Source organism: Lepidochelys kempii, chromosome 1, assembly GCF_965140265.1.
Source record: "Lepidochelys kempii isolate rLepKem1 chromosome 1, rLepKem1.hap2, whole genome shotgun sequence".
In the NCBI taxonomy this organism is placed as follows: domain Eukaryota; kingdom Metazoa; phylum Chordata; order Testudines; family Cheloniidae; genus Lepidochelys; species Lepidochelys kempii.
The window spans coordinates 81,663,312-81,685,583 of NC_133256.1; the positions used below are offsets into that span (position 1 = coordinate 81,663,312).

The 22,272-nt window shown below is 41.8% G+C and overlaps 1 protein-coding gene across 4 annotated transcripts in view; it reads right to left on the bottom strand.

Annotated features, from left to right (window-relative positions):
• RBM26 (RNA binding motif protein 26) overlaps nucleotides 1-22,272 on the bottom strand; it is a 115,399-nt gene that overhangs the window by 79,291 nt on the left and 13,836 nt on the right. For all 4 annotated transcript variants that reach the window (XM_073347394.1, XM_073347385.1, XM_073347403.1 and 1 more), the window contains exons 2-6: nucleotides 10,510-10,628; nucleotides 3,746-3,882; nucleotides 2,686-2,774; nucleotides 1,558-1,775; nucleotides 11-271 (exon numbers count right to left, since the gene is read on the bottom strand). In XM_073347394.1, the coding sequence (XP_073203495.1) occupies nucleotides 11-271; nucleotides 1,558-1,775; nucleotides 2,686-2,774; nucleotides 3,746-3,882; nucleotides 10,510-10,628 (824 nt within the window). The remainder of the gene's footprint in view (nucleotides 1-10; nucleotides 272-1,557; nucleotides 1,776-2,685; nucleotides 2,775-3,745; nucleotides 3,883-10,509; nucleotides 10,629-22,272) is intronic.

A 22,272-nucleotide genomic window follows, 5' to 3' on the forward strand; every position in this document is an offset into this window, starting at 1 on the left:
CTGAACTTACCATCATAATCTCTGCAGCGTTTCTTTGGCAGTGGAGGTCTTCCATATGAGTTGTGGTCCAACTGTTCTTCGTGGAACTCTGACCAACTTTCAGTAGTGTTATTACCATGATGAGTAGGAGCAATAACTGTAATAGTGCTACTCAGCGTAGGGACAGGGTAATGGCCAGATGAAATGTTTGTTACAGATGGAACTGGAGTATAATTGTTTTCTAATGGATCTGTTCTATCCAAATCATATTTTGGCTTTCCCAAATCTCTTTCTGTAAGAAAATAATATACTTGTTTAAAAGTAACAATATGTCGAAAATTGTAAGCTCCAAAATTAGGCCAACTGTTGGATTTGTATGTGTCTGTAAAATACATACGATTCTTTATATACTGTTTCTTTCTTCCCCACCCTTGGGTTGATGGGGAGAAGAGGAAGAAAGAGGGAGGGAACAATTTCAATGCATGTTTGTAGTCAAGAAATAAATGTATTGGGGTAGTTCGTGTTAGTCCACAAAAAACAGCAAGGAGTCTGGTGGCACCTTAATAAATAGGGAATAAATGCATCACCAACAGTCCAGCACTCATGAGCAACTCTAAAACAAACCTGTATACAATGCTAGAGAAAATAAATATGGAAAGTAAATACATAGTACTTTCAAACTTTTAAGGAATTATCAATCAGAAAAAATTATGAAGTTATCAAAGCACCTTGGCTAGGGTGTTTTAGATCTAAGATCATTATATACAGTGATGTGGATATACACCATTAAATGGAGAATTTAATTGTCAGTTGGAGTGGGAGTTTCGTGGGTGAATACTGTAAGGTAGAACTTCACATAGAGCTATATTTGGGCCTTACCAAATTCACAGACCATTTTGATAAATTTCACGGTTTTTATATTAGTCAACCTCACAATTTCATCTGAAATGTCAGGGTGTTGTAACCGTGGGGGTCCCAACCCAAAACGGGATGGGGCGGGGGTGAAAATTATTGGGGGTGGGGGGGAAACAGGACACAGGATTGCCACTCTCACTTCTGTGCTGCCCTCAGAGCCCAGGTCTGAAGGCAGCAGCCACCAAGCTTCCTGAAGCTAGAGGAGGTTCCGAGAGATGGAGATGGGTCCAAGCTGCTGGCAGCACCTCAGCCGGAGGCTCCTAGCTGCTAGTCCCCTGATTAATGCAGGGGCCCTAGCCAATTTGGGGGACCCCAGAAAAATGGGCACCTGTGCTCTGGCCAAAATTTCCAAACCTAGTACCGAAAAATTAAGTTCCTAAATCCATTTAGGCACATAAATAAAAGTAACTTGAATTTCAAAGGTGCTGAGCACCTCAAGCTCTCATTCACTTAGATTTGTTGACGCACATCAGAACTCTGAAAAAAAAAAATCAGGATACTTGGTGCCTAAAATAAGGATTCTATCTTTAGGCACCTAAGTTTTAACATTTTGAACAACAGTCTTGTAGATACATGTATTAAGTAAAGAGCTGTTGTACTTCAAGACAAATACTGTTTTTCATACTAATCAACCCATATTTTTAAAGATTAACAAACACCTACCTCTGCTTCGTGTTCTGCTTCTACTTCTGCTCCTGCTCCTGTCCCTATCCCGGTCCCGCAATCGTTCCTTACTCCAACTTCTGCTTCGACTCCTGCTGTAGCTCCGACTCCGCCCTCTTCTTCTGTTGTACCTGTCTCTATATGAATCCCGTCTAGGGGGGTTACGGTCATAATCTCTCTTGCGAGAACGTTCATCTTTTTTTCTTTCCTCACGGCTTCTAAATATTTGGGGAATTAATTGTTATTTAAAAATAAGAACATTTTGAAAAGATAATTTAAAATGTAAACTCAAACCTTACAATAGCTACTAAAATCTCATCAAAACCATACTCAAAGAAACAAACACTGGAAAAATTCTGAAGTGCTTAAAGCAGGAAATGAAACATTGGAATTTTCTGTACTGTAATGTAAAACTTTTAATAAGTGCAGGTATTAAAAAGCCCAGTTCCCAGAGAATACGAGCACATACACATCTGGAGCTGATGTTACATTTGTTATGGACTTTTGTGCAGTTCTGATTGATTTTGAATGCATGCCTCTCACAGAGTATGAAATCTTTAACTATTAGTCCTCCTTTCTTCCAAAAGGACTTGTTCAATCGTCTGATTGTGTAATTTTTTGTTGTATGAAAGCCTACTACCATTTCAGAAAAATGTAGGTAAAATACTGATTTTGTGCCAGGACTTATTGTCCCAGTACGGCATCTTCACCAAAGTAACAGCATAACAACTGAGAGTTACGAAGAGAATGACAGTGCTGTATTAAACAAAGTATTCAGATTAAATTTCAAAATTAGATGGGATATAGGTTGTAATATAACCAACCATTAACACTCAAATCTGTTTTGTAAACATTTCTTAAATTGAGTCCTGATGATTTTTAGTTAATAAAAATCTGAACACAGTCTGCATTTTTACTTGTAAACTGTATTTATGTCAAGATTGCATATAAAAAAAGCAATCCACAAAAGAGCTTGCTTCACAAGTACTCTATTAACATTTAGAAGCATATCACTACAGCAAAATGAAACACTGGACATGTCAACACCGCAAAAGGAAAATTTCAAAATTTAAGCCAATATAATTGGTTCTTGATATAATGCAAGAGTCAAACTAAGTTTATAATTACCTAGTTTCTCGGTACCGAGAGCTTGACTGAGGAGGGCTGTGATTTAGTCTTCTAGAAAACTTTTTTTCTCGCTCTTCCTCTTTAATTAACTGGATTTTAAAGTGTAAACAGGAAATCAAAGACAAGCACAACACACAAGGCTTTTTTAAACAGACATAACTAGAATAAAAATCTGAAATTCAGTTGTAGCTAAGTGAAGCGAGGCCTAACACTCAACTCGATGGCATCTCTATAACATGCTTTTTGAGACTGTGCCCGATCTATTCCAAAATTTCAGGAAATATTCTGAGCATCAATTGGAAAACCCTATTATTTTGATGACAGTTGTAAACTGGAACACCAGAATAGTCTAACTCCCACAAAGCCCATTTAGTGGAACATTGTGACACTCCCTTCAATTTATCTGCATACTTCAATCCCATTGCTTGAAATGAATCCGGAAATAACATTGCAGGTCAGGACTGAGGTGATTGGACACAGTTGGGAGGCACAGGGTTTGGGACTGGAATAGCAGGAACTGCTTCAGATCAGATGCTTATATCGAACAGGTTTAGGAGATCTGCCCTTTGTGTCGACACTATGTCTGACTCAGGAGTAGCAGTTACGTTTGCCCAGTCAAAACTGTTACAAAATGAGCACTGTCAACGGGAGAGACACCAAGGCAGGCAGGAGTGTTAAAGGTTAAGGTTTTCTCCAGGTCAAAACAATTTTTTTGTTTTGTTACTTTTTCATTTGCTACAAGTTTTAAAAATATTTATTTTCAGGTCAACCCAAAATGAATTTTGGTTTCATTAGGGAATTAACAGCAAACCCAAAAAACAGTTATTAGCATAAGTCTAGTGATGACTGGCTGACCTACCTCTGATGTCACAATGCTACTGCTCAGGCTCCTCTGCCTGTAGCACCAATTGGCACTGAAATGGGTAAGTTGTTAAGAAACTGATAAAAGAGAAGCAGCGTGGATGTCCAAATGAAATTTAGATTTAGTGGAAGTATCCTGTAAAACTGCTACAGGTTCAGGGATACAAACTGCACTGCAAAGTATGATTTAAATTTTTACCTCTTCCTTTTTTATGTCTTTTTCTTGGTGTTGAAAAAATTCAACTTTTAGGCTTCCTGATGAGGGCTGCTCTGGTGGTGGTAGATAGCTCTTCGTATTCACAGCATCAAAAAGTTTTTCAACGAATATCTGGGTCTCTAAAGATTAAGGGAAAAACAAAGATACCAAGAAGCCATGAATGAATTCCTCTAACATCTGGCTATTTCAATCCTCTGCAGTCTGTTTAGATATAATGCAACTCTTCCCTTTGCTTACATTTACAAACTGCTGAATACTAGTCAGAAATATTATGCTTTTACTGGCAATGAAAATAATGGATACCAATTAATCTTCCAAATATATAGCTCACCAGGAACTGTTTCATAACAGTATGAACTGCATTGTTGAAAGTTATTTAACTTAATTGAAGATAGGGAAAAAAGCAGTCTGCTACATAAACTGTTTTTAATTACTACAGAACATACTGCTCTAACATACTGAACAATTTAGGCAGTGCAAATGTATTTAAAGATCAGTTTTGGATATCTTCCATTCCTGGACAACCAAGAGACAAAGAAAATAGAATCAAGATCATAAATATGGTTTTAATAGGACCATATATACACATGGTACTTTAAATAAGGCACTGCAAAACATTTAGAGATGGATTTTTGTACTAGGGCACTTACTCTGATTAAAGACATTAAAAAGTAGATCTTTAATACAACTGGTTTAAGAGCAGCGGCACAGGTGTAGCAAACAGAGCTGTAAACAGGGGAGTTTGAGTGGTAGTTCTGTTGAAGGGAGGAAACAAGCTTCTGGTCCTTAAGGGCAGTGAGTGAGTTTTTTGTGGTTGTAGTATGTCTTTTTCTGCTTTGTGCCAGTGGCCTTTTCCCCCCCTTCTTTGTTCATTTTGTAGAGGCTGGTAATGGGCAGTGTGCTATGAGAGAAGCAGAGCCCTGATTAGGGGACGGAGCTTCCATGATTAGGGGGCTTATAAAGGTAACCAGTCAGCCAGCGGCTCAGGAGAAGCGAACAGATCAGTAAACAGGGGAGTCTGAGTGGGAGTTTTGGAAGGGGGGTGTGTGGCATTCTGGTTTTGTTTTGGTTTTTGATTGTTTTTATTTTTCCCCCTTGGCAGGAGTTTAGGAAGGAAGGCTATGACAGGTGCAGTGACAACAGTGGTAGTGACTGAAGACATGGAAGAGACAATGAATATGACTGGATGTGGAAGCTGCAGGATGTACATGATCCTAGAGCAGGTACCTGAAAAAAAGCTTCGTTTGTATGAAGAGCCACTTGATAAAGCTCATGGAAGAGAAGACTCGAGGCTTGGAGATGCAGGTGGAAAGTATGGGTGAGTTTCGAAGGGGTTTTGAGTAATGATGAAGCAAAGGCAAGAGAAAGCTGAAGGGAAAAGTCAAGACTAGCACGTGCAAACTGGACTGAAGAATTCAGAGGGGAGACTACTGGGTGAGGAAATTGGTTAGTGGAAGGATGTGACTATAAGAACCAAGCAGAGGAAAAGATCAGTTAGTGAAGGAGAAATAGAGCTCAGGAACAGGTTTTCTGAACAGAATAATGAAGGAGCACAACAGGCTGCAACTGAAGGAGGGAGGGAAAGGAAGAAGAGTAGAACAACTAGTCCTGTAAGAAAAGGGGAAGAGCTAATGGAGATACCCAGAGTTCAGAGCCACAGGAGGATACAGGATGACTTGGAGAATATTGTAAGGGAGAATAAAAGATAAGAGGACTTGCAGCCAGAAAGAACAGGAGGAAGGCCAGCAAATCATACTATCACTAGTAAAAGGTAGGTCTATGTGATTGCAGACTCCCTGCTAAGAACAGACAGGCTTGTCACCAGAGCTGATGCAGAGAACAGAAGGGTGTGCTGTATACCAGGAGCTAAGACATGGGATGTGGACCTGAGGCTGAAGAGGATCCTAACAGGAACAGGAAAGAATCCACTGATTACCCTTTTTTGTGAATATGCCAGGATGGGGAAGTTACTTAAGGAAATGGAGGCTCACATGATCTTCAGTGGGATTCTGCCTGCCCCTAGAGGAGGAAAACAAAGGCGAGACAAGACTATGATGATCAACAGATGGCTCAGGCAGTCATGCTCTAAGGAGGGCTTTGGAATGTTTGACCACCAGGAGGTATTCATGGATAAAGGACAGTTCTCATGGGATTGACTCCATCTAAGTAGGGAGGGAGATTGACTTCTGGGATGGAGGTTGGCACAACTCATTAAAAGAGCTTTAAACTAGGAACTCAGAGGAGACTTCAACAAATAGTTGCTAAAGCAACAAGAGGTGATGCTATTTTAGATGTGGTATTGGTGAGTAGAGGATAACCTTGGTTTGAGTGATCATGAGTTAATTCAGTTTAAACTAAGTGGAAGGATAAACAAAAACAGATCTGCAACAAGGGTCCTTGATTTCAAAAGAGCTAACTTAAAAATTTCCTCAATTTTTTAAGGAAAGTGGACTGGACTGAAGAACTCAAGGATCTGAATGTGGAGGAGACTTAGCATTACTTTAAATCGAAGATGCAGAAGCTATCTGAAGCCTCCATACACCAAGCAAGGGGAAAAAATTCACAGAGAAGGGTTTCAGACCAAGCTGGATGAGCAAACATCTCAAACAGGTGAAAGCCGAAAGCCTACAAGGACTGGAACGTAGGAGGGATCAGCAAAGAAAGCTACTTCTTGGAGGTCAGAAAATGTAGGGATAAATAGAGAACTGCCAAAAGCCAAGAAGAGTTGGACCTTGCAAAGGGAATTAAAACCAATAGGAAAAAGTTCTACAGCAATATAACTACGAAGAAAACAAGTAAAGAAGAAGTGGCACCATTAAGCACTGAGGATGGGGTGGAGATTAAATGTTATCGCGGCATGGCCCAACACCTAAACCAATACTTTGCCTCAGTTTTTAATGAGGCTAATGAAGGGTTTAGGATTAGCAGCATTGTAGCTAATGGCAACGAAGATATGGAGTTAGAAATTACCACAGTTTAATGGGACTAAATCAGGGGGCCTGGATAATCTCCATTCTAGAATATTAAAGGAACTGGCACATGAAATTGCAAACCCAATAGCAAAGATCTTTAATGAATCTGTAAACTTGGGGATCATACCTTATGACTGGAGAATTACTAATACAGTTCGTATTTTTAAGAAAGGGGAAGAAAAGTGATCCACAAAACTACAGGCCTGTTACTTTGACCTCAATTGTATGCAAGATCTTGGAACAAATTTTTAAAGAGAAAGTAGTTAAGCACACAGAGGTGAAAAGTAACTGGGATAAAATACAACATACTTTTACAAAAGGTAGATTGTGCCAGACCAACCTGATCTCCTTCTTTGAGAAGATAACTGATTTTTTAGACAAAGGAAATGCAGTAGATCTAATCTACCTGGATTTCAGTAAGGCATTTGATACAGTTCCACATGGGAAAATTATTAAATTGGAGAAGATGGGGATTTCTATGAATAGGGCCCTATCAAATTCATGGCTGTGAAAAACGCATCATGGACCGTGAAATCTGATTGTGTGTGCTTTTACCCTATATTATACAGGTTTCACAGGGCAGACCAGCATTCCTCAAATTGGGGGTCCTGACCCAACAGGGAGTTGCAAGAGGTCACAAGGTTATTTTAAGGGGGGTTACGGTATTGCCACCCTTACTTCTGCACTGCCATCAGAGCTGGGGGGGAGGGGCGGTGATCTGGAGAGCGGCGGCTGTTGGCCAGGTGCCCAGCTCTGAAGGCAGCACCCCACCAGCAGCAGCGCAGAAGTAACGGTGACAATACCATACCATGCACCCTTACTTCTGCGCTGACGCCTTCAGAGCTGGGTGGCAAGAGAGTGGCAGCTGCTGACTGAGGGCCCAGCTCTGCAGGCAGCAGTGCAGAAGTAAGGGTGGCCATACCATACTATGCCATCCTTACCTCTGTGCTGCTGCTGGCAGCGGCTCTGCCTTCAGAGCTGAACTCCCAGATAGCAGCAGCCACCACACTCCAGCTGCCCTGCTCTGAAAACAGGGCTGCCAGCAACAACAGCGCAGAAGTAAGGATAGCAGTACCACAAACTCCCCCACCCAAATCCTTTTTGGGTCAGGACCCCTACAGTCACACCACCATGAAATTCCAGATTTAAATAGCTGAAATCATGAAATTTATGATTTTTAAAATCCAGTGACTGTGAAATTAACCAAAATGGACCGTGAATTTGGTAGGGTCCTAACTATGAGAACTGAAAAGTGGATAAGGAAATGGTTAAAGGGGCAACTACAAAAAGTCATACAGAAAAAATGAACTTTCAGGCTAGAGGGAGGTTACTAGTGAAATTCCTCAGGGATCAGTTTTGGGATCAATCTTATTTAACATTTTTATTATTCACCTTGGCACAAAAAGTGAGCGTGCTAATATTTGTGGAGGACACAAAATTGGGAGGTATAGCCAATAAGGAGGAGGAATGGAATATCTTACATGAAGATCTGGATAATCTTGTAAACTGGCGTAATAGAAATGGGACGAAGTTTAATAATACAAAGTGCAAGGTCATGAATTTAGGGACTAACAAGAATTTTTGTTATAAGCTAGGGACTTATCAGTTGGAAGTAAGTGAGGAGGAGGTGTATTAGTTAATCACAGGAGGACTATAAGCCATCAAAGTGATGCGGCTATGAAAAAGGCTAATGCGACGATGCATCAGGCGAGGTATTTCCAGTAGAGTCAGGGAAGTGTTAGTACCATTATACAAGGCACTGCTGAGACCTCATCTGGAATACTGTGTGCAACTATGATCTCCCATGTTTAAGAAAGATGAATTTAAACTGGAACAGGTGCAAAGAAGGGCTACTAAGATAATCCAAGGAACAGAAAAACTACCTTACGAAAGGAGCCTCAAAGAGCTTGGCTTGTTTAGCCTGACCAAAACAAGGCTGAGAGAAGATATGACTGCTCTCTATAAATACATCAAAGAGATAAATACCAGGGAGGGAGAGGAGTTACTTAAGTTAAAGTTAATGTGGATACAAGAACTAACTTCTATAAACTGGACATCAACAAGTTTAGGCTTGAAATGAGACAAGCCATCAGAGGAATGAACCTTAACCATCAGAGGAATGAAGTTCTGGAACAGCTTGTCATGGGGAACGGTGGGGGGGAAAAAACTTAACTGGCTTCAAGACTGAGCTTGATAAGTTTATGGAGGGGTTGGTATGACGAGATTGCCTACTGTGGCATGTGGCCCATTGCCAACTGTCAGTAACAAAAGTCTTCAACTGCTGGAAATGGAACACTAGATGGGGAGGGCTCTGAGTTACTACAGAGAATTCTTTCCCAGGTATCTGTCTGGCGGGTCTTGCCCACATGCTCAGAGTCTAACTGATAGCCGTATTTGGGGTCAGGAAGGAATTTTCCCCAAGGTCAGATTAGCAGAGACCCTGGTGGTTTTTTGCCTTCCTCTCCAACACGGGGCACAGGTCAAACTTGCAGGTTTAAACTAGTGTAAATGATGAATTCTCTGTAACTTGAAGTCTTTAAACCATGATTTGAGGACTTACGTAACTCAGCCAGAGGTTAGGAGTTCATTTCAGGAGTGTGAGAAATTCTGTGGCGTACAACATGAAGGAGGTCAGAGTAGGTGATCATGACATTGAACTTTATGAGTCAAGATGGTGAAAATATTACCAAATGCTAGCAAGTATACAATCACTGAAATCCATCTCCATATAAGATGGCCCATGGTGCAAACATTTTGGAATGGAGTTTTAAAGACGACTTGTCAACTAACACAGCTAGCCTTGTGATTGTACAATAGCCTTTTATTTCTGCTATTTTTTTTCGAAATCTGAAGTATTCTTTCGTAATAAGGGGGGAATATGCAGTGTGCTTACACTGCCAAACACACAATAGAAATATGATCCCCAAAATGATGTAATTTTAGTGATCAACCAGCCTACTTGGAAGCAATAATAGAAGGCTTATTGTTAACTGTACTATAAAGTACAATATGCCCTCATATTGTATACTGAAGAGGAAGATGTAGTCCCTGCCCCAAAGATCTTACCTTATAACTCATACAGCATGCTGACAAAAGAATGGGTAAACAGAAATCTGTTTTAAGGAGGGACTTTAACAGAGGCTAAAAGGTTGGCACATGAGCAGTACAAAGGATGAAAACTTGGAAAAATTAAAAAAACTGAAATGGGTGGATAAGATTGTCTGAGAGTTGCCCTCTGTAGTTATATCCTGAGAAAGAACAGAATTAAGGTTATTTAGCTGTCTTATAACGGCACTGCCATAATCAAAAATTTTTGTGTTTCTTTTAAATTTAAACTTAATGACTTGCTTGTATTTCCAAACCATTTTAATTAATACAATCTTACCTCAATTTACCCTAAAATTAGTGATGTATGCTCTCAATCTTATCTCAAGTTTAAATTTTTTGGGGAAAGTAAAGGGACATATATTTCACACTCCCAAATACGTACTCAGTTCCAGTATATCTATTATGATAAACTTTAGTGTCCTTATTTACATAGTTGGTGGAAAATTTAAGCTGTACCCATGATATATATAATACTGATATCATACAATACTGCTGTTTTTTGTTAAATTTTATAAATTATTTTCTTCACGCAACTCAATTAACTGCACTTAACGAAGGCTCATAAAAAAGATAAAAAGCAGTTAATCCTAAATTAAGTTGAGTACACGAACATTAATAAGCAAAGCAAATCACTGAAGTTTTATCGTCACAGTGAAGACTTCTTACCCTTTTGAAGAAATACATCCAGCTGATCAACACATAATGCCTTCAGCTCTTTCTCACTTTTATCCTTCTTTACCAAGGCAAGAACGTATTTAGCTAGGGCTGAGGGATCTGCATCACATCTGTAAATAATTGATAAAAATATAGAATTCAGTAATGAAAAACACAAGACTGCCCGAACCTGGCACAATACACACATCTAGGGCTCAATTCTGCTGCTATTAAAGTCAATTAAACTTCCAATCAATTTCAGCAGGAAATGATAAGATTGGGCCACAAAAAACGCCACCAAAGTTACCTTAAAATATCGAATGTTTTGGATATTAGCAATTAATCTTCATCTATCTACATTACACAAGAAGATGTCATTTAACCTCCTTCACAGAAAAATAAAGGGAATGTATATTACGTTACACTTTTACTGATGCAAGTAGACAAAAAATATTAATAATCATGTTGCAGTTCATCTCTAAATATAAGATTACAGCAGGGGATAATAATTTACACCTGGTTAGTATAAACTTTTCTGAGGTATGCTGATATGAACTATAGCTGCTATTTCTACCTGCTCTCCAAAACATGGACTGCCCCTTACTTGAATCAGCACTGACCACAAACATTATTTTGGACCTTCTGCCATCTAGATATCAGTGTTGAAGTGTTACCAGAGTGAAAAATTTGTGCATAATTACGAAGGCAACATGAATTGTAATGACAAGTAAAGGTTAATTTTGAAATATGGATACTACTGAAGTTAAAGGAAATTTTGCCATGGACTTCAATAGTGCCAGGATTTCACCCTTGAATACCTAGTCTCCTCTTCTTGATCCCTATACCAAAAGGGCTGAAAATGCTAGAGAGAGAACACCTCCCACGCAACCGAGACCTTGGGTCAGTTAAGTTGTGGCATGGTGAAAAACTTTCTATTCACTCCTCTTCAAATGTAAGGGAGACAAAAATGTTGTCTTGAGCAGCAAATGTAAAGCAGGAGAGATTCTTGGTATTCTAAGATCCTTTAGTTCCATCATATTGCCAAAGGAGGATTGTTCCCTAGAGCAGAGGTTCTCAAACTGTAGACCACAAAGCTCTTGGTAGCAACATGCAGAGTTAGTCAGTCAACATTGTACCAGATCTTTGTTTCCAGCTGCTAAATGGCCTTAAAAGAAACTAAAAACACAATAAAAACTCCCCTACTTTTTCACATAGGAATTGCTGAAGTTGCCACAGGGAAAGTCAAGTAATGAATGGGAAGAGAGAGGATCTACATAGTCACAAATGGGTAGAATGGGGCACCACAATATTGTATTAAAATTATTTACATTTTGAATACATTTGAGAACCCCTACCCTATATTTTCTAGCACTTTATCTAGTCTTATTTTGTCATGTATTTGGTAACAGATTGAGTTGGCTAAAAATCTGTTTTCAAAACCCTTGGAAACAGTGTTCATACACGATTATTACATAAAGGCAAGTGCACCAACACATGAGAAATGTGGTGTTCAAGTTTTAGTGAAAGCTCAAAATGCCAGAGCAGGAAAAGAAAACAAAAAAAGGTTTCAAGGAAGAGCATTGAAGCACTAAGGCAAAAATAATCAAAAACACTAATGCAAAGGCTACAAAGCATGAAAGCTCAGCCTTCAAGTAAAGCACTCGAAGGACAGGCCTATACTAAATATGTTAGATTGACACAGCTATGTTGAAAGATCCAGACTCTGAGCAATGTTGGTAAGCCGACCTAACCTCCACTGTAGATCAGCACAGGAGCGATCCCTCAATTAGAGGATGATCTCTACCACAGATGTATATATGGGTCCTGAGATGACTCAGGAGTCCAATCCTGGAAAACACAAATCCACCCACTGTAGTTACAGACATTTCCTGGTGGGCCAGCTGCCTGCTGGGAGAAAGTTTTTTCCTTCCTTCTCTCTTTTTCAGCTTCGAGGGCAGGACACTTCTCAAAGCGGGCCACTGCCTGATGGGAGGATGTGGTGCCAGTGGGGTCGGTCGGTGGCTTGATCCTCCTAGCTTATGATATCTGCACACAATGTCCAGCCCAGCCAAATCTCTACATCAGGTGGATTTTACATACATATTTTAAAGGCTCAGCAAAAAAATCAACTAAACTGTTTCCAAGAAGGAGATTAGAGAAAAATAAAATGTCAGTATTAAACATTTCTTTCAACTGTTTCTCTGAGATGCTCTAGTGCCCCCATGTTTTAGAGCAGCAACTTGAAATTTGACAGGAGGGATGACCTCTGGAGGAAGGGATGTCAGTATGGTTCCACAAAATGAAATCTTGACAGGTCTCAGAGTAGCAGCCGTACTTTGGTTTTTTTTTTTAATTTTTAAAAAACTAAGGAAATACATGAAACTTAAGCTAAAATAATGATGCTAGAGTTTGCATGATCAAGCACTCAAAAACTGGGAAATGCAAAAATTAAAGGTGCTCCTGCAAACTTAATTCAATACCCTCAATGACTATGCATAATGATGCAGTCTTTATTTACATCATCACACACTACTTGTCCTACAGAACTCGTCTTCATTCAATGGATAGACTGTGATTAAGAAGAGATGCTCTTAAACATCTGGCTTAGCATTTGGGAGAGTTTAATAGTTTTCCAGGCTTGACCACAGACTTTCTATAAGGTAAGGCTTATAGAAGGTAAGGTAAGGCTTTGGGTAAGGCTATCATAATACATACACACAATGGGGCTGAATTAAGACTCTAAGATAGGTAGGTTCTTATACCACACATCACTGTAGGATGTGAGCATCGTCCAGTATTATATTAAGTGAGATGACGAACGTCTGTGATTTATTGTTTTCTCTCTCATCCTCTCACCAAGGGGAAACATGTATACTGTACAGCTATGGTTTTCAACATTTTTTTATTTGAGGACACCTAAAAGGTTTCAAACGGAGGTGCAGACCCTTTTGGAAATCAGAGACAGTCTGCGACCCTGATGGGTCCGCAGACCACAGATTGAAAAACCACTGTTCTACAGTAATGACCAAATTTCACAGATCCCTTAGTCATAGTGTGCAGACCACCCCAGGGTCCACAGACCACAGGTTGAAAACCACTGCAGTAGAGCATTATATTTTGTTGCCGCTGGATTTGGGGGTTTGTTTTTTTTTAAAATATATAAACAAGGTTCTCTTTGCTCATATTTGAGAAGGTAAGGTCAAAAAAATGTGCCTTCCACTTGGAGTGGACAATCGAGAGATTTGTTGTGGTCCTTAGTTACTGAGGGAGTTTGTTTCACAGTTTCAGGCTTGCCCACAAGAAAATTCTGTCTCCCACACAGAACGAGCTTACTCTCCTCATAAAGCGTTTCATTGTGCCAGAAGAGGAAGGTGTCAACTCCAGTCTTCACCATGAGGCATCAGGCAAACTTTTAGATATGCTGGGCCCAGGACACTGAGTGCCTTCAAAATAAGGACCAAGTGCTTGAACCTGACTCCATATTATATAGCAAGCCAGTGCAGGGAGTGGAGGCCAGGTCTGATGTGTTCACTGTAACCTGTGTTGCTCAGAAGACATGCTCCAGTGTACTATGGAGCTTCCTACAGAAAGTACTAAGGAGTTGGAGTTTCCCAAGTGCTGAAAGCTTCATGCTCAGGTATATTGCATTGCTGTAGTCCAGTCCACAGGCAACAAAGGCATGAACAACTGAAACCAGGTCATGGTCTCCCAGGATAAAAGTCTCCTGGTCAGCCAGGGATGGTAGAAAGTATTACTGAAGCATATTAATATTTAAGAACTTATGTCAGAGAAATCAGAGCACTCCCAAACTACGGACTGAATTGACTAATTGTAGCTATGTACCTTCAGCCACAGGAGACTGCATAGTGGCTGCAAACTTCAGCTCTGCGCAGCAGCATCACTTCTATCTTGCTTCAATTCAGCTTCAACTAGCTGTTCTTCGTTCATAAGCAGATTTGGTCCAAACATTGGGCCAGCTTGGTTGTAGTAGCATGGTGTACTACTGGGGGAATTCTGCGGCACTGCGCATGCGCAAAATTCATTTCCCAGCAGATTTCTTTGTCCCGCCGCAGAAAAATGACTGACAGGGAAGCAAAGGGAAGTCACAAAAGCGGTCATGCGACCCCCCCTCCCCCCCCACAATATGTTTCGGGTGCCCAGGGCAGCGGCAGAGAGGTATATCACTGTGGGGCGGTACTGGAGAAGACGCGGCTCCTACGCTGCGCTGGGCTCAGCTGCTAGGCCTGGCTGGACTGGGGAGGACGGGACTTCCTCTTATCACAGAATCATGGAATATGAGGGTTGGAAGGGACCTCAGGAGGTCATTTAGTCCAACCCCCTGCTCAAAGCAGGACCAAGAACTAAATCATCCCAGCCAGAGCTTTGTCAAGCCTGACCTTAATCATCCCAGCCAGAGCTTTGTCAAGCCTGACCTTAAAAACCTCAAAGGAAGAAGATTCCACGACCTCACTGGGTAACACATTCCAGTGCTTCACCACCCTCCTAGTGAAAAAGTTTTTCCTAAACCTCCCCAGTGCAACTTGAGACCATTACTCCTTGTTCTGTCATCTGGTACCACTGAGAACAGTCTAGATCAGCGGTTCCCAAACTTATTCCGCCACTTGTGCGGCGAAAGCCCCTGGCGGGTGGGCCCTGAGGACGCAGCAGATAAACAAACAAACTGGCGCGGCCCGTCAGGGGTTTTCCCTGAACAAGCGGCAGAACAAGTTTGGCAACCACTGGTCTAGATCCATCATCTTTGGAATCCCCTTTCAGGTAGTTCAAAGCAGCTATCAAATCCCCCCTCATTCTTCTCTTCTGCAGACTAAACAATCCCAGTTCCCTCAGCCTCTCCTCATAAGTCATGTTCTCCAGCCCCCTAATCATTTTTGTTGCCCTCCGCTGAATGCTTTCCAATTTTTCCACATCCTTCTTGTAGTATGGGGCCCAAAACTGGACACACTACTCCAGATGAGGCCTCACCAATGTTGAATAGAGGGGAACGATCATGTCCCTCGATCTGCTGGCAATGCCCCTACTTATACAGCCCAAAATGCCGTTAGCCTTCTTGGCAACAAGGGCACGCTGTTGACTCATATCCAGCTTCTTGTCCACTCTAACCCCTAGGTCCTTTTCTGCAGAACTGCTGTCTAGCCATGCAGTCTCTAGTCTGTAGCGGTGCATAGGATTCTTCTGTCCTAAGTGCAGGACTCTGCATTTGTCCTTGTTGACCCTCATCAGATTTCTTTTGGCCCAATGCTCTAATTTGTCTAGGTCCCTCTGTATCCTATCCCTACCCTCCAGCATATCTACCTCTCCTCCCAGTTTAGTGTCATCTGGAAACTTGCTGAGGGTGCAGTCCACACCATCCTCCAGATCATTAATGAAGATATTGAACAAAACTGGCCCCAGGACTGACCCTTGGGGCACTCCGCTTGATACCGGCTGCCAACTAGACATGGAGCCATTGATCACTACCCGCTGAGCCCGACGATCTAGCTAGCTTTCTATCCACCTTATTGTCCATTCATCCAGCCCATACCTCTTTAACTTGCTGGCAAGAATACTGTGGGAGACCATATCAAAAGCTTTGCTAAAGTCAAGGAATAACACGACCACTGCTTTCCCGTCATCCACAGAGCCAGTTATCTCATCATAGAAGGCAATTAGGTTAGTCAGGCATGACTTGCCCTTGGTGAATCCATGCTGACTGTTCCTGATCACTTTCCTCTCCTCTAAGTGCTTCAGAATTGATTCCTTGAGGACCTGCTCCATGATTTTTCCAGGGATTGAGGTGAGGCTGACTGGCCTGTAGTTCCCAGGATCCTCCTCCTTCCCTTTTTTAAAGATGGGATCCAGGACCTCCCCTGATCGCCATGAGTTTTCAAAGATAATGGCCAATGGCTTTGCGATCACATCCGCCAACTCCTTTAGCACTCTCGGATGCAGCGCATCTGGCCCCATGGCCTTGTGCTCGTCCAGCTTTTCTAAATAGTCCCGAACCACTTCTTTCTCCACAGAGGCTGGTCGCCTCCTCCCCATGCTGTGCTGCCCAGTGCAGTAGTCTGGGAGCTGACCTTGTTCGTGAAGTTAGAGGCAAAAAAAGCATTGAGTACATTAGCTTTTTCCACATCCTCGGTCACTAAGTTGCCTCCCTCATTCAGTAAGGAGCCCACACTTTCCTTGACTACCTTCTTGTTGCTAACATACCTGAAGAAACCCTTCTCGTTACTCTTGACATCTCTTGCTAGCTGCAACTCCAAGTATGATTTGGCCTTCCTGATTTCACTCTTGCACGCCTCAGCAATATTTTTATACTCCTCCCTGGTCATTTGTTCAATCTTCCATTTCTTGTTAGCTTCTTTTTTGTGTCTTCCCAAGCACGGCATCCAGGGCTGGGTCAAACCCATTTCCAGATTTCTCCCCCAGCTGTAGGAAGCTCTGCAAACTCCCCTCCCCACAGGCTTCCTGCACCCATTGCTCCTCAGCTGCAGCGGGAGGGATCAGTGTACAGGGAGCTGCTCCCACATCCGTCCAACCCCAGTGCATCCAGATACCACCACTGAGCCTCACCCCCCCCCAGCACCCAGAAACATCCCCCCCAACGAGCCCCATTCCCCCTGCACCACCCTGATGAGCCACCCATACCCAGATCCCCACCCTACCGAGCCCCAACCAGCTGCACCTGGATCCCAACCCTACTGGGCGCCACTCCCCCAGCATCTGGACCCCCACACTGAGCTCTATCCCCATCCACACTCGGACCCCCCTGCTGAGCTCCAACCACCTTCACGTGCACCCCCCTGCAGAGTCCCATTACTGTTGCATCCACAACATCCCCAACAAGCCCCTGTGCATCCAGATCCCCCCCTTGTACCCAGATCCCCCATTGAGCCGCCCACACAGAACCCTCTCCACCCACATCTGGATTCCCCCCACACTTGGATCCTGCCTTGCCGAGCCTGCCTGCCTACAACTGGTACACCTGGCATGCAGGGGCAGGGCTCTGGTGTGTTTCTGGGGCAGGCATAGTACATGTGCTGTGTTAGGCCACACAGTCGTCATCTCCCACCTCTGTGCAGCCAGTAGCCTGTTCTCCCCAGTGCCATGCTGGAGCTACCACATTTATCTGACAAATAATATTTTCAAAATTTTAAACTATTGTGTGCAGAATTTTAAATGTTTTGGCGCAGAATGCCCTCAGGAGTAATGGTGAGAGACAAGCAGAGCGGTATCTCATCTGCACGCAGCTGGCACGTGAGTCCACATCACCTGACCAGTTCAACGAGCGGCTGCATCTAGAAGTTGAATAGGGCCGAAGGAAGAATTGATCTTTGTGGGTCTACACAAATGAGGAGTCTAGTGGTGGAGATGCAGTTTCCCTGAGCAATCTTAATTCTAGTATTTCCTACCTTTGGAGTGCTTGACTTGGCAAGATTAATATTTTAACGTTCCTTAATGCAATTTTCATTATAATGTCACTTCACATATAAGCAAGATTCTTTTCCCTCCCTCTTCAAAAGGTGTATACCAGTTACTTTTAAGAGAAATAACTGTGTGGGGATAATAAGAAACACACCAGAATATTTTTTTTAATCTTTATTAGTACCTATCCTCACTAGTCTTAATAAAATTACAACATTTTTATATAGAATCAGAGAAAATGCTCTTAAGCAAACTAAGCAGTCATGGGATAAAAAGGAAGGCCCTCTCATGAGTAGGTAACAAAATGCAAAGCAATGCACTGGAAAAACATAATCCCAACTATACATATAAAATGATGGGGGGGTCTAAATTAGCTGTTACCTCTCAAAAAAGATCTTGGAGTCACTGTTTTCTCTGAAAACATCCACTCGATGTGCAGTGGCAGTCAAAAAAGCTAACAGAATGTTGGGAATCATTAAGAAAGGGATAGCTAATACAACAAAAAATATCACATTGCCTCTGTATAAATCCATGGTACATTTTGAATACTGCATGCAGATGTGGTCACCCCATCTCAAAAAAGATACATTAGAATTGGAAAAAGAACAGAGAAGAGCAACAAAAATTATTAGGCGTATGGAACAGCTTCCATACAAGGAGAGACTAAAAAGACAGACTGTTCAGCTTGGAAAAGAGACAAATAATGGGGGATATGATATAGATCTATAAAATCATGGTGTGAAGAAAGTGAACAGGGAAGTGCTATTTACCTCTTCACAAAACACACAAAAAAGGGGTCCCCAATGAAATTAATAGGCAGCAGGTTTAAAACAAACATAGGGAAGTACTTCTTCACACAACGCACAGTCAACCTGTGGAACTAATTGCCAGGGAATGTTGTGAAGGCCAAAAATATAACTTGGTTCAAAAAAGAGTTAGATAAGTTCCTTGAAGATGGATCCATCAATGCCTATTAGCCAAGATGGTCAGGGACGCAACCACATAGTCTGGGTGTCCCCTCTTGAATGCCAGAAGCTGGGATTGGATGACAAGGGGTGGCTCACTCAATAATTGTCATTCTGTTCATTCCCTCTGAACCATCTGGTACTGGCCACTGCCAGAAGACAGGATATTGAGTTACCGGTCTGACCCAGTATGGCAATTCTTAGATTTTTTTTAAAAATACAAGAACATGTTTTAGGATGCAAAACAATCTATGAGAAATTGTATATACATGAGGAGTGTTATGACTACACTCCCAATTAACTGTTGTATTGCTGACTTAAGTGTTTCACTACACAACTGACTTTTTTTTTTTTTCATCAGTTTTGTGTATGAAATTTTCTTGGTTTTATTTAACTAAATAAACTATACATGCACCAAAAGAAGAAGATTAATAGGGAAGAAATCAAAACTAGAAACTCAGTGCTTCCGTCTAAGAGGCTTAAAAGCTTTGCTGCCTCTGACTTGCTACATGTTGCCAATTCCTGCAATTTTATTCCAAGTTTTGAGATATTTTTTTCTTAAAGCTCCAGCTCCTGGAGCAAAGACATAATATGAGCATCTCGGCTTCAATTTTTTTTTTTTAAAGTAACTTTCTAGCTCTCACAGTGGCAGTGAAAAGCTGAAAAATGTATCTCAAGTGTACCCTAAAGACTCAGAAACCAAAAGGTAAATAATCCCAACTTTAAAAAAAAAAAAAAAAAAAAAAAAGCAAAAATGCAAATAAAATAATAAAACCACTCAATTTTTAATGTAGTCATGATTTTTGCGGACCTGCCCCACTGTTTTTGAATACTTGGTTTTGGCAATACTGTTCAAGACATGAAATAGCCAGCAGGTAATCCGTTACTGGTGCCAGCCCACCCTGTCAGACCACCAGCAATCCTTCCTAGTGGAGAGAAAGCTTATTCCAGCAAGAAAGTTCTTTTGCCGGAACAACACATACCAGCTCAGCAAATGAAATAAACTAGACCAGTGAAAGCACTTTTATGTTAGCATTACTGCATCTACACTAAGGGCTTTTACCTGTATAGAAATGTCTCCAAAATACCACACCTAACCAACACTGGTATACTGGCAAAATTTCAAGTGTAGACCAGGCCTAAAATTTAATTTTTTAAAAATTATATTTCTAGCCCTTATGGGTACAAAGCTAAGTTGCTTTGAAAATTTGAATCAAGCATAAAGCATGCAGTAATCTCTCCCCAAGTCGCAGACAGCATGGAGCAATAACTCTAAAAGATATATAACTGTTCCATTGTTTAACTGGACTGTTAACCCTGATACCTAAAAAAGGACAATTTAATGTCAGCACTTAACTATTTTACTGCTAATCATTTCAGAAGTATCCAAATAATGTGTTTAACACAATACCAAAATGCCTCCTCTGCCTTTCCAGGTACCAAAAGCCTCATGTGTCTCCTACTCATTTACCAAAATCTCCAGGCTTCCCCCGATTGTTCCCAAATTGCAGTTAAACACTGCTAGTACAGAACTTGCTGCAGCATACCAAAACTAAAAATTTTGGGAAAATGTGAAATAAATTCAGTTATCAAAATACAGAACACTGGACTGCATTATTCATTTTCATATTACAGTAACTCCTCACTTAATGTTGTAGTTATGTTCCTGAAAAATACAACTTAAAGCAAAACAATGTTAAGCGAATCCAATTTCCCCATAAAAATTAATGTAAATAGGGGGGTTTAGGTTCGAGAGAAATTTTTTTTTTTTTGCCAGACAAAAGGCATCCTATACATTTTAAACAAGCAACTTAATACAGGTATAAGTTTTAAACAATTTTAAAGAAACAATTTAATACTACGATAATCATTGCTGATTATGAAGCAATGGGAGGTGCCCCTGCCTTACTCCACACAGGCACAGCTCACTGGTACTGCAGACAATGAGGCAGGCAAGGAGGCCGAAGGTGCCGTAGGGTTGCGCAGCAGCAGTGGCTGCTTCCCCTACTGTGAAGCACCAGGGGAGGGGGGCTCAACCCTCAGCCCACCCACTGCACCCCTTCCCCCAAGCCCCCCGCTTAACCCGCCTCTTCTCCCCCCACACCTCCTCCCCCTTTACTCTGCACACTGCGTCCTTGCTCCTCCCCCCTTCCTCCCCTGCTTCCTGCCTGTGGCAATCAGCTGGTTTGCAGTCTTCCGGAGCCAGAAGCGAGGACTTGGCATGCAGGCTCCCCCTCCCTTCCCTGCCCCCTGAAAGCCACAAACCAGCTGATTGCCACGGGCAGGAGGAGCAAGGGAAGGCACTGATCTGTGGGGTCCGCCGGTGGGTGGGAGGCGCTGGGGGGCGGGGGGAGCTGATAGGAGGCTGCCAGCTGTGGACAAAGCAGGCAGCCAAACGATATTATAGCGGAGCATTGCACAACTTTAAACGAGCATGTTCTGTAATGGAGCAGGGACGTACGATCGAAACAACGTTAAGTGAGAGGATGTTAAGTGGGGAGTTACTGTACTTTCACTAATACTCAATTTTTAACAAACTGCTACAGAATCCAGACCTTTACCAAAAAATTTGGACTCAACATGGCACAGAATTCAAATGACCCTACCTTAGTTCACCAAAACACACATACAGGTTCTCGGATATAAAAATTTCAAGGCCAGAAGGGAGCATTATGATCATCTAGTCTGACCTCTTGTATAACAGGTCAGCAAAAATTTTCCCAATTATTCTTGCACTGAATCCAATAATCTGTGGTTGAACTAGACCATGGTTTCTCAATTGGTGAGTCATAACTGGCAACTGGAGGTGGAAGACATCGAAAGATGTATTACAAGCTAACGCAAAGAAAATCTCAAGTCCTGACTTCCGGCATACTCTTCCACTTTAAGGTAAGTATTCTCTGTCAAAATCATATAGGCTTATTGTTATTGATACATATTTAAATATTACTTTTATAATAAACATAAGGTAGCAATGAACATTTTTACTTTGAATAAAGGGCCTCAAACTAGGGGTATAAATAACGTGCAAAACCAGCAATCATGTAACCGATTAAAATTCTATCGGTTACACAGTTAAACGTTTACCTGCAGCACCCCAACGTTTTACGTGAGGCTCCGCTGCCATCCCTGGGGTCCCGGCTGCCAGCCCTGTGCCCGGGGTCCTGGCTGCTGGGATGGACCCTAGGCGTGTGGCCAGCAGCCGGGAGGGACCCTAAGCAAGCGGGGCGGCAGCTGGGATCCTGGGCACGGGTCGGCAGCTCGGACCCTGGGCGGAATTTAACAGTTACCAGAAAGCTTCAAGCTTATTGGTTAACCAGTTAAACTCTTACATCCCTATCTCAAACCTAAAAAGGTTGAGAAATACTGAACTAGAGCATAACTT